Source organism: Mytilus trossulus, chromosome 1 (genome assembly GCF_036588685.1).
Source record: "Mytilus trossulus isolate FHL-02 chromosome 1, PNRI_Mtr1.1.1.hap1, whole genome shotgun sequence".
Taxonomy (NCBI): Eukaryota; Metazoa; Mollusca; class Bivalvia; order Mytilida; family Mytilidae; genus Mytilus; species Mytilus trossulus.
Genome location: NC_086373.1, coordinates 77219631 through 77233038, shown reverse-complemented (window position 1 = coordinate 77233038; position 13408 = coordinate 77219631). Strand labels below are relative to the sequence as shown.

At 32.3% G+C, this 13408-nt stretch overlaps 1 protein-coding gene and 1 long non-coding RNA gene across 3 annotated transcripts in view; one reads left to right on the top strand and one right to left on the bottom strand.

Moving 5' to 3' along the window:
• The window catches only part of LOC134685566 (uncharacterized), a 55391-nt gene that overhangs the window by 10738 nt on the left and 31245 nt on the right, over window positions 1–13408 (bottom strand). Inside the window, exon 2 of the long non-coding RNA XR_010101311.1 lies at window positions 12412–12466. This is a non-coding gene — a long non-coding RNA (uncharacterized LOC134685566). The remainder of the gene's footprint in view (window positions 1–12411; window positions 12467–13408) is intronic.
• On the top strand, window positions 4403–12980 carry LOC134685553 (uncharacterized). 2 transcript variants are annotated; one of them, XM_063545352.1, is made up of 8 exons: window positions 4403–4530; window positions 5725–5859; window positions 6272–6513; window positions 6876–9025; window positions 9980–10144; window positions 11363–11643; window positions 12075–12260; window positions 12748–12980. In XM_063545352.1, exons 1-8 carry the CDS (start codon window positions 4483–4485, stop codon window positions 12931–12933), a joined length of 3393 nt encoding a protein of 1130 aa, XP_063401422.1. In that variant the 5' UTR covers window positions 4403–4482; the 3' UTR covers window positions 12934–12980. The 2 variants fall into 2 exon arrangements, with proteins under 2 accessions (XP_063401422.1, XP_063401413.1); XM_063545343.1 differs by having other exon boundaries at window positions 12075–12266.

Here is a 13408-nt window from a genome sequence, read left to right as displayed (position 1 = left end):
GCCAAAAAAGTCTAAAATAAGATTGCTATTAAAAATTATCAAATATAAGTTAAAAATTTGAAAACGTATTCAAAAGATGAAAAAGGAATATTACCACGTAAAAATATAATTACTGAAATGAAAACATATGTGTGCTACTAAAACATACAATGTACATATTATAAATGAAACATATCTCCAGTTAAAAGAAAGGTTCGATAAATCAAAAGCAGGCTAACGTCTATGGCACTATGTATCACAGAAACGAATTTAAGGGATTAAAAATGCTTGTCGAAAAAAGTGAGTTTTTAAGTTCTTTTTGAATACAGGCACCGACTTTGCATTTTGAAGTTCTTTTGGTAATGCATTCCAAAGGATGGCCGCAGCTTGATCAAATCTTCTATTGCCGTAGGTTTTGGTTCGCACAATAGGAGTTACGAGTGTTAAGTTGTTTTCAGACCTTAATGATCTTGATGGCCTGTATAAATTTACAAGTTCAGTAAGATATAATGGCGCTTCATGTTTCACGGACTTGAATACATATAATAATATTTAGTATTGCACACTTGTAATCAGAATAGTTTGCAAAAAAAAAGATGAAAACACCACGTTTGATAATTTCATACGTTCGAAGCGCTTTTCTTGATTTACCTTCATTAGGAACGCTCAGCGCCAAATATTTCAAATGTTATCAAACAGAGAATAATTTTCATGTCATTTTCAGCACATTTGTGGGAAATCGTTTAATAATCAACAAAAGGTGAAATCGGATAAATATGAAGTATAGGTGTTGCTCATTATTGAAGGCCGGACGGTTGACTTTTGTTTCTTAAATCTACGTCATTTGATCTCTGGTTGACAGTTGTTTAAATTATCATTATACCACATCGGCTTTTTTTTATAAATAGAAACAAAAAGCCATGTTTAAACTGTTTGTGACGTCTATACACTAAATTCACGCAATGTGCCATGATATAAATGTTATTTTTGGAAACATCGTTTTTTGATTAGTTGGAATTTGGTTTGAATTAGCTTTAAATAAATGCTAGTACTTATAAATCTTTACCTTTTGATTTTTAGCTCACCTGGCCCGAAGGGCCAAGTGAGCTTTTCTCATCACTTTGCGTCCAGCGTCCGTCGTCGTCCGTCGTCGTCCTGCGTCCGGCGTTAACTTTTACAAAAATCTTCTTCTCTGAAACTACTGGGCCAAATTAAACCAAACTTGGCCACAATCATCATTGGGGTATCTAGTTTAAAAATTGTGTCCGGTGACCCGGTCAACCAACCAAGATGGCCGCCATGGCTAAAAATAGAACATAGGGGTAAAATGCAGTTTTTGGCTTATAACTCAAAAACCAAAGCATTTAGAGCAATTCTGACATGGGTAAAATTGTTTATAAGGTCAAGATCTATCTGCTCTGAAAATTTCAGATGAATCGAACAACCTGTTGTTGGGTTGCTACCCCTAAATTGGTAATTTTAAGGAAATTTTGCTGTTTTTGGTTATTATCTTGAATAATAGTATAGATAGAGATAAACTGTAAACAGCAATAATGTTCAGCAAAATAAGATTTACAAATAAGTCAACATGACCGAAATGGTCAAATGACCCCTTTAGGAGTTATTGCCCTTTAAAGTAAATTTTTAACCATTTTTCGTAAATCTTATTAATCTTTTACAAAAATCTTCTCCTCTGAAACTACTGGGCCAAATTTAACCAAACTTGGCCACAATCATCATTGGGGTATCTAGTTTAAAAATTGTGTCCGTTGACCCGTCAAACCAACCAAGATGGCGACCATGGCTAAAAATAGAACATGGGGTAAAATGCAGTTTTTGGCTTATAACTCAAAAACAAAAGCATTAAGAGCAAAACTGGCATGGGGTTAAATTGTTTATCATGTCAAGATCTATCTGCCCTGAAAATTTCAGACAAATCGATAGTCAATTTTTAACAATTTTCATAAAATTTGTAAATTTTTACTAACACTTTCAACTGAAACTACTGGGCCAATCATTATAGATGGTGATATATGTACGCAGCAAGAATGTTCAGTAAAGTTAGATCTACAAGCACATCACCATCACCAAAACACAATTTTGTCACGAATCCATCCGTGTCCTTTGTTGAATATTCACATATACCAAGGTGAGCGACACAGGCTCTTTAGAGCCTCTAGTTTCCTTTCTTTTCTTTTTATTATGAAAAAAGATGTGACATGATTGTCTATGAGACTACACTACTAAAGAGACCAAAATGACACAGAAATTAACAACTACAGGTCAACGTACGGCCTTTAACAATGACCAAAGCCCTAATCGCATAGTCAGTTTTAAAAGGTCCCGAAATGACAATGTAAAACAATTCAAAGTCGAAAACTAACAGCCTAATTTATGTACCAAAAAAGAACGAAAAACAAACATGTTACACATAAACAAACGACAACCACTGAATTATAAGCTCCCGAATTGGGACAGGCAGATACATACCATAATGCGAAGGGGTTAAACATGTTAGCGGAATCCCATTCCCTTTAACCTAGGACGGTGGTATAATAGTACAACATAAGGACGAACTGTATAAATCAGGTTGAAAAAGGCTTAACTCATCCATTGGATGAAAATACAAGTGGACGTGGAAGGGTACTTATTCATCTCAACAACAAAAAGAAACTATGTACAGATCTGAGATAAATCGCAGTTAACTGACGGGTTCAAAGGAAAACCTCAAAATAGAATCTTTACATCAATGGAAAAATTTAGTAAAGGTTTTAACTAATTTATGGTTACGAAATCTCTGGCTTAATAATTTACCAGTGATACATAGATTACATGACGTTCGTTAAAATAAAAAAAAAAGGTCATAACAGACAAGGTCATAGCAAACGGGCTGTGGAATATTAACACCGTAAGATGGTTCCAAAATAAAACCACTTAAAATTGAAAATTAACAATAGGGAACGAAAAATTCTCATTCAGACCGAAATATCTAAACAACGAAAGAACTTATTACCGTTTAAATTTTATTTATCTAAAGAAAATTCCCTTCGGGTAAATTTCAGCAGTATATTGTAAATATAACAGAATTTGATGAGACTGTCATTAAAGTTAGAGGATAAGCGCTATAGAACCAGGTTTAATCACCATTTTCTACATTTGAAAATCCCTGTACCAAGTCAGGAATATGACAGTTCTTGTCCATTCGTTTTTGATGCGTTTTGTTATTTGATTTTGCCATGTGATTATGGAATTTCCAAATTGAATTTCCTCTTAGTTCAGTATTTTTGTAATTTTACATTTGAGTAATTTCTTGATTATTTAACGTAAAAATATCATCAAGATAACGGTTGGTGTTGTTAAATTTATCAATAAAATGCAATTTCGACGGGTCTTTACTGAATCTGGTCGTAAACTGATTCATAACAGTACAAAAACAACTCTGATTTTATAGGATCACAATTATTGCCCATAGGGATACCTGAGACCTGTCGATAAACTTTGTTGCCGAAACGTACATAAATATTATCAAGTAGAAAATAAACAGCTTCATTCATCTCATCACACCTGCAATAAGTATATCTAGCAATTAGTTTGTTTTATGTTGTTAAGTTAATCAGTAAATCCTTTTCAAACTGATTTTTGTTTTCATATTGCTTATGTTGTGTTTCTACAACACTATCAAAGACAAAGGAATGATCCAGCGCTCACAAAGAACCCTGTCCCACTCATTATGTACCTGTCATGAACACGAGGTTTACTGTTTGTCATTGCCCTTTAACTTTTTTACACCGTCCTCGTGTCCTCGTGTCTTTGGTATAGAGTTTTCATTAGGAATAAAACCACGTGTAATTGTGGTTTCATTGTGAAAATAATCTCTACTTCATATTTTTGAGAATGTATATTCATAAGATATAAAATGTTACCAATAATAGTTTTATAATATCCCTTTTATTAATGACAAAATATACAACATTTCGAAACCTCAAATAAAGTTTATTTTCTTTAACATCGTGTTTGCATGAACATATATCATGTTCATCGTTCTATCAATAATTAGAATGATCTCTCTCAGCACAGTAGAAATAAGATAGTCCTAGGAAATTGTATACTAATTATAAGTCCAGTTTGAAGGAAGACTGACAAAACATCTGCTGATGATTGGTAGAATTCATAAAAAGCAGTATCTTATAATTTTGGGAAAATATTTGATAATCTTTAATATCAATACCAATTGTCAAATGTCATTTTATTGACACCTGATCTAACAATTAGAGATAAAATGCTTAACTTACATTTACCTCAACAATTACAGTAAAATATAGGCTAATACTATTGACATTATTTATATCTAATTTAGTCAAAATATTTATGTTAAACTCATGTCATAACCGTTTATGTCTTATTTCAAAAATATACCGTTGAAATAACGTGTTTTTAACGAAAGAAGAAAATCAAATAAACTATGAAATTGTCATAGAAAAAAGAACAGATCCTCAGCTAAAAATGGGAAATATAGGAGGTAAAAGGCCTCAATCGTCAAGTGCATATCGAGTGAGTATTATTGCGATTGATTTACTTTGTAGACTTTCTTACCGAACGTTATTTCTTTATATATCGACTACCAGAATTTTACATGCATGTAAATTTCATATCATATTGATATGCAATTTTAAAAAGTGATAATTTTACCACAACAAAATCCTGTTGTTTCGTAAACAATTAAAATCTTATAAATCAAAATGAACGGATATACCAAACACTAAAGTGTACTTGAAAAAAACCTATATATGGTAAAAAAAAAGAAAGAAATGAAAACAAAGATTCATAACATATTGTACAAAAACTAGACGTAGCAACCTAAACATCCTAAAAAATTGTGGATAATCTAAGAAAGTTTGTTATAACTCGTTATAACTCGTGCTATATCATTTTTTGATTTCGTTGTTTTTCAAAGAAAGTAGAATTGGCAGATAAATCCCGATTCGGCAAATAAGGACATGTTCCCTTTCGAAACGTTTTTTTTTTTGCGATATGTAAATGAACATAAAAAAAATCTAAATTTAAATCGATGAAGCGTCAAATGTTCGTAAAAGTTTCACAAGACAATGAACATGTATATGTAGACGATAACAGTGAAATATTTAGACTTCATGTTTTTAAATGTTGCTAAACATCATTGAACTGGAAATCATTGTATTTACACAATGAGGTGCCCTCACATTGCATATTCACTGACATTAATTTTGACTAAAATTATAGGTTAATTGGAGACAGGTAGTTTGCTTCTATACAGTTCACACACAATAAAAGATCATATGTTTTATTTCGCCGCATTACTGTCAATATTTTATATTATCCATATAATGTTATTCATTCGTTTGATGTGTTTTGACTTTTGATTTTGCCTTTTGATTTTGGATTTTCCTTTTTGAATTTTCCTCGGAGTTCAGTATTTTTGTGTTTTTAATTTTTATAAACGAAATAGATTTGACGCAATCTTATATCCCGCTTCGCGTATGTCGGGAGGTAAAATACCCAGACTAAACAGACCGTGGCTAGCTACTGGTTTGATATAATCAATGAATTTCAAACTGTCGTAATTGTAAATATTCAGCGCAAGTAACACATACATATAAGCCAATAGCATCTATCAAACTGTGGATATTTCATCAGTTCCTAGAAACTTTGTCTAACAGAAGAAAATCATATATTTTTTTTTAATTGTTTTTGTTTTATCTTTGTTAGTTAGCAGATGTTTTCCACCATGACCATGGTACATACAGATCTGAAGAAGTACCACCGCCCGTACCCACCACAGATTCAAAACAACAGCTTTTGCAAAGTATAGATTTCACAAACATTGATCGTATAGCTTTGAATGTAAGTAACTTAATAACAAATGTGTGAGAATAGATTATTATTTTTTTTTTTTTATTTCTGTTGTGTTATAACGCCAATTTCATCACCATTGCCAGTTTAGTATTTGTCTTTTTTTTCGGTGGAAAAAGCTGAATAGTTGAATAATCTTAATAATATTTTGCAGGAAAACTAGCACTTCTAGTTCGAACAAGTATCATGAGTTTTGACGGGCAGGAAGCGAACTTGGTGTTTAAATAACATCTGTCAACTGTTAAATTGGACTGCGCTTCTGGCTATTGTCATAAAATGCTCTTTCCTTATCAATACTATATGCCTCAGCTGTTTTGTTTTATTATGGTTTGCAATATTGATGTTTAGTAGCATTATATTGGTATCGAGATTCGAAATTAATACGAAAACACTATTTTAACAGGTATCCCCAGATCTTTTGATGGAAACGTTTTGGGACATTGTGGAACATATCATAGTAAAGAAATCATTTGAATATATAGACGAGGTACTGAGAGTTCGTGCTATATTTAGATGGATGACGTCATTTGATACAGAAAGTATAGAAATTGATATGCTGCCACCAGAACAGTCACCTATTGATTATCTAATGAACATTCAGCAAGATTTTGGAGACCACTGCCATCTGTTATATGCTCTTTGCCAGTAAGAGTTTTTGTCACGGTTAATTTATCTTACAATATAGGAAAACGCATCGGTTAAAGATTCACTCTATAAAAAAACATAAAAATACTTCTTACAAACCAGGAACTTTTGAAGAAGCCCAAAAATGTCTAATTTTAACTTTTAGTAATCCAAACATATATAACATAAAATAGAAAAGGGAATAAAAAAGCCCTCAATATAATAACTGGCAAAATTCTACAGAAACTGTGGTTCAATAGCGTTTGTTTTTTGCCATTAAATATATATATACCTTCAATGATACAATCAAATGTTTTTGTCAAAGCCTTCGTTAACCAAATGTTTTATGATATACTTTAATATATTTCTTTCTTTTCATCTAGAATAGCGAATATTCCCTGTGTTATCATTAATGGTATGACAAAGAACATGTTATATGTAATTGGCGATGAACCCGATAGAGAACTACTAGAATCAAGATGGAATGCTGTCTACATCAAAGGACAATGGCGACTGATTGATCCTTATTGGGCATACTCGTGTATTGATGAAGGTGATTATGACGACAAGATTTCAGTCGATGCAAAAGGCAAGATCAAAAGGGCAGACGTTGGCAAAGCTAATAGGCCTGTTAATGAATTCTATTTTTTAACGGATCCGAAAGAATTCATTAACACTCATTTCCCAGACGACCCGGAATGGCAATTACAGGAAAGTATGTGGACTGTTAAACAATGGCAGAATTCTCCATATATTCGAGAACACTTCTTTGTAATGGGAATGAACACTGACACAACATCAGATTTGTGCATGCTAATGACGAAAGATACTCCAATTAGTATGGACTTTACTCTTCCCGAAGTTAAAAGTCATCAGTACAGGTTTTCTCATAATTTAGTATTGATTAAATCTGAGCACAGTTCTGAGGGGAAGAGTTTACGACATTTTGTAATGTTTGAACATTCTAGAAACAAATTACGCTATACAGTGAGGGTTCCATTTCCGGGTACATATCGCTTGGATATATACGGGAAATATATAACCACAGATAAGCTCTACAACCTCCTCTGTTCATACGGAATTGAATGTATGCGAACAGTTGAAATAAAAGTAGATCAGTATCCTGATTGTCCTCGGTTAGGTTGGGGTTCAAATGCATATATGCTTGAGGAAGGAGTAACAACAATCCCATGTGAATCAATCATAGAGACCGTAAGAGGTGAAGTCGAAATCGTAGTTTCAACGAAAAGTCTCCACTTTATAAACCATCAACTGAAGTGCAAAGCAATGAGTGATGCTAAGCTCAGTCGATTTACAACGGGAAGGTTTGAAAAAGGAAAATACATAATACTAGTCAAAGTTCCATTTGACGGAGAATTTGCTTTGAAAGTATTTGGAAAGTTGAAATACGAACCAGAAGACAGTGTTCTCAAAAATATACTTACTTTTCTTATAAATGGTAAAACGTTGAAAGATAAAGAAGTACAGCCTTTACCAGCAATATTGGGTGACCACTTAGGTGTCCAAGAAAGTTCTAAAGATATTGATGTTACTGTACCAAGTGTACATGAGAGGGGAATAGACACTAATAAAGGAAATAGACATTCAAATTTTAGTGAACAACAGAAAAAAGAGAAAGGCCAAAATGTTAAAGGTAGAGCAAATCAAATCGATGGTGCTACCGATATAATTGGAATAACCGGAGCTAAGTTTCGAAATACTGAAGGGGTTGGTGTTAATGGAAAATACCAAAAGAATGTAACAGGAGAAAATCAAAACAATATGAGTAATGAGAAAACTGATAAAGAGTTCGTAAGTGAAGATGAAAAAGAAAGTGGGCAGATAGATGCAAACGAAGGAATAGCAAAGCTGAAATTTAAAACAAGCTCTGGTGTCAAACTTTACCAAGAATTGTGTAGTACCGATGATAAATCATCCAAGATGATGACTTGTCAAAAATGCATTGATGGAGATGGAAATTGGATATTTGAGCTGGACATGCCTATCGCGGGATTATATTCGTTTAATTTGATTGGGAAAACCCCAGATCATAAAACTAAGCCTATATATAGTTGTCTTATAAAGTCATCAGGTCATCCATTCCCTTCAATGCTTAAAGAAACTAAAGAAAGTAAGCATACGACAATAAAGCATGAGACAATTGTAACACAGGAACCCGTCATTACGATTCCCGCCATGACAAACATCCGGGAAATATCAACATCCTTACGGAGTAGTAATGTTCCTCCTAATCAGCTAAGTAAAGTTGCCAGAGTTGTCAAACAGGAAAACGAATTGGCTATTCATTTAAAGCTTCCAGGCGAGTTTACGCTGGATATATTCAAAACCCATTCAGAGGAAGGTTTGACTACCTTAGCTAGATATTACATTGTCAGAAAATTTAATCCTGCTATTGACCAACATGACTGGGAATCCATTGACGTGAATGCTTTGTTTGACGACGACGAAGAAGATGATTCAAATAACTTGTACAATAGACCGGTAACAGAAGACAGCGAAGTCAGAGTTAAAGGTTTGTATAAAACATGCAAATCTAAAAAAAAATAACTCTTTCTGTATGTTTTTTCATCGAAATTGTAAGGTTATACATTAGAATTATATGAAAATGTATCTGAATGTTCAGTTGGGGTTGTCTTAATGACTCACTGTCTCCCTTCTTCACGTTGTTTGTCAGGATAAATGTCTGATTAAGCCTGATGTGTGTTGATATCTGTTTTCTGCAATGAACAATTGATCATTCTCTAGCATTTAATTTCGTTCAAACTTGTGTTGACAGTCATTTGTCAGCGTTAGCTCATTGCTGATAGAAATGCTGATAGGGATTTTTTTGTCATGAATTAATAACCACATACTTTCTAGACAGGTAGCAAAATGTATAAATTGATTTAATCCTCGGTCTATTATTCACTTCAATACTCCTGACTATAGATCTGCGATTGTAAAATAGCTTTCAGAAAATGTACATTTACACAATTTAAATTCACCCATGATATATGATTTTGATGCATTTTGATGTAATAGGACAGTGTATGATTTTTTCAAAGCAAATTTAAAAACACGTTGGGGACGCATCTGATTATCATAGTGGGAGAGGGATGTGGGCTGGAAGATTTTAGAAATGAATAAATTGACCAATTAGTAAGAGCTGCAAAAATATAATCTGGCCTTAGATAGGATGAAAATACTTATTCTGTCCATCGAATCGAATGGTCGTACGATATTATAAGGTCGATTGTTTATCTCATACCTGAAGAGTTGCATATAACAGGTCAGCATTTAACTATAAACAAATAAGTATATATGGAACAGGCTATGGGTTTTATTTTTTCTAAATTCACAGATTTTATTTTTTGAATAGTAGTGTGTGATATATATTGATTAATTCGACTGTATAGTAATGAGACTCTCTGCAAATCTTATTCATTTCACCGGGTTCATTTCTCAATTTTCATCGATTTATTTTCAGCTACAAAAGGAACCATAACTAAGAACATTGAAAAAGCCATCAGTCAGAAAGATCTGGACAAATTAATAACATATATGAAGGTATATGACGTCACTAGACCATCAACAACTGATCCACTTTCATTGGAAGCCAATCAGATGATCATGTTTCTTCAAGCTAAAAAATGTAAATTATTAACGTAACCATATACACACTATCAACACGCCACCCGACGTTTCGGTCTAGAGTATATATTTTAATTAGGCTGTTAATCATCACCGAGTATTAAACGTTCGGAATGCCTTTAATAAGGACTACTAAAGACCTTCTCCCAACACATCAAATTCCTAAAACGACTATTAAAAACTAAGTACAAGAATATCTAAGATCTACTTTAATGCTATTTAGAATAAACAAAAGCATAAGTACAAGCAACACAGTTATAAACGACACTGCATCGAAGATTTATCACAGTCACCGAGAGCAAGATTAAAGCACCTAACTTACTTGTTTCATACAACAGATTCATAAATAGTACAGAAAGATACGGACTAGTGCAATACCCAGAATTTTAGAATTTTAGATAAAAAAAGAACATTAAAGAAACTTTTTTGTCTGCATTCTGATTTATATTATAATACATTAAAACCAGAAACAATGATATAACCAAAAACAGTATACCTATAATATTTATCAAAGATATCTATTTACCAAATCCACGGAGCAAATTAGCAAAGAACAATTATTGTTTTAGTTGTACAATTAAGGTTGATCACAATTACATATTTTTTTTGACAGATTTTTATTTATAATTTGCCAAAAATGAAGATTTTACTATGCTCTTTTCAAAAATTTAATAAAAAGTATGGGTCACCGTGCTATTTTTCAAGCTATGAGTCGTTGAAAATTGCAAAACATTGGTTAGTTTGTTCATGAAAATACACATTAGTGTGCATAAACAAAATTCTATGAGATAGAATTTTGAAATAAAGTGTGAGAAGAAAGGTTCATATGTTTTAAGAAAATAAAAAAAAAACATGGTGTCACCGAACTTGTTTTTTCTTGCTACAAGTAAAATTAAAAAAAATACCTATTAGCCCAGTATAAATTTTGTACTAAAAGAGTTATCTCCCCTTAAATGGCACATTTGAAAAAAAATGATTGTAAAACCAATAAAAATGATATTTGTTAAAATACTTGGTATATTACAATTAATTACCATTTTTTCTTTAAATGAAAAAAAAAACAGTTTAACCATTGAATTGCAAATCTGTCTCCAAATTTGCAGATTTAGGCAAATAACTAGACCGATTTTGTACTGTGATTGTACAATCCAAGATGGCGGTATACCATGAATCTACCTTAAAACAGTAATCGCAGCTGTATATTATAATCTATCTTTAGATCTAGACAAAGCTTGTCAGTCAAGAAAAGAAAGTATGTTAGAAGATGCGATGGAACAAGCAAAGAAATCTGGGCTTAATCAAACTCTTAACTCAAAGATTGTTATAGCAACTAGAATTCTTTCTCGAATTTACAAAATAGATAAAATTTCTAAAATAGTGTCCAAAATTGATCAACGGTCCTTAGCCGAGCTGAAAATGTACCAGACACCACCTAATGTTGTCCACCAGACTCTTGTAGCGGCCTCTCTTTTATTAGGCTATGGACTTGAGGAAGTGAAGGTAATGTGTGGTGTACGTTACTGTATACTTATAAGCTTGGTTAGTATTTCAGTAATGTAAATATTGTTGGTAGGATATCTCAAGTATACTATTTTAAGGACACCACATACTTCTTTACCGACACCATATGTAACCTTATTTATTTGTCAATAAAATTATGAAAACTATCATATTAAATTTAGAAAAAATCGGAGACTTTTACTATGTTCACATCTCAATGGCAAAAGACAGTTCATTTCATTCTGCCTCTTTACACAGATAAATAAAATTAAATACCTTTTATTTTGCTTTTTTTTTTAATTTATTAAACATCGTTTTGATTAAGAATTATTTACAAATGCAAACTAATATTTTTTATGCTTATTCTTTTTTTTTTTTAACCCAAATTATATATCTCGTCATTTTGATTCGTATTGTGTATGTTTAAATAGGATTGGAGGACCTGCAAATCATTATTGTTCAAATCAGGAAAAGACAACCTTAAGAAAAGAATGGAACAGTTTGACTATAGATCAGTAAGCAAAACCATCCTGAATGCCGTGAAGACAATATTAGAACCATACAAAGCCTGGCAGGTCCGGGATGTCAGTAAAGGAGCAGCAACAGTATTTCTTTGGGTAGTTGTACGACATATTTTGCTTTACGATCATGTTAACATTACTGTATTGTAAATCTTATTTTGTTCTATTTTTCAACTAAATCACTGTATGTTTAAGTTTGAGGCTGATATGTTCCTCCATCGAAATTATATGGGAAGCTTATACTTACCCGGATCAGCTCGCATCACGCTTTTCCGGAAAGTCCTTTCCCGTAACTGCTGTTTCTGCAATATAATAAGATTTTTTTTAATTTTAGCCTATAACATTGTGTGTGATATATGAGTATTGTTTGGTTTTTTTAATCATGAATATGCATTGTCTTACCTTTATTATCAATTGCATAAGGCTTAAGTTAATCGAAGGGGTAAGATAATCTTAACTAAAATGTTAAATTATTGAATTGTTAGTAAGAAAAAAATCGTTGTTTTCCCCATTTGGAATCACTTTAACATGAATATTCAAACAAAATTTTCCTTTGTTTTTATGATTGTTTTCTGGTTTATAGGTCAAAGGAGTCATAGGTATCATTGAATACCAACAAGGAAATGTAGAGCGATGCATGTCAGGAAAATCAGTCATATCAAAGAGAGTTGCTCCACGAAAGGCAATTCTCCCGGAATATTCTACAGAGATAAACGGAACCATTATCTTTGAAAGTGAGGAATGGGATGATTCTGACGACGAATGGTGAACAAATCACTGTGGGAATGGTGGCCAAATTAAAAAAATTGTAGAATACCATTGAATGCATTTGTTATTTTTAAAAGATTTTATTTCATATTATAAATATCATGTTCATTTTTTTAAAACTTATTATTTGTTCTTGCTCTTATCGCATCAATATTACAACAACTTTTTATATGTGCCACCCCTCTACACGTTTTCCATTTATTTCTTTCCTTCAGTGGTTGAATAGTTTAGCGTGTGCCTTAAAAACCCTTCTATGAAGCATCCACTTTAATTTTGAAAATAGTTAACTGAAAACAGCATAAGTCAACATACTTGATCTTTATATAGCTGTTACTTTCTGTGTTATTTAGTCTCTTTTGAATATTTGTCTCATTGGCGATCAAACCACATCATCTTTTTTTGTATATTAGAAACGATAAGCAATACATCTATCTGTACTGAAATGTTACTTATAACAAGTTAGCAATATCATTTAA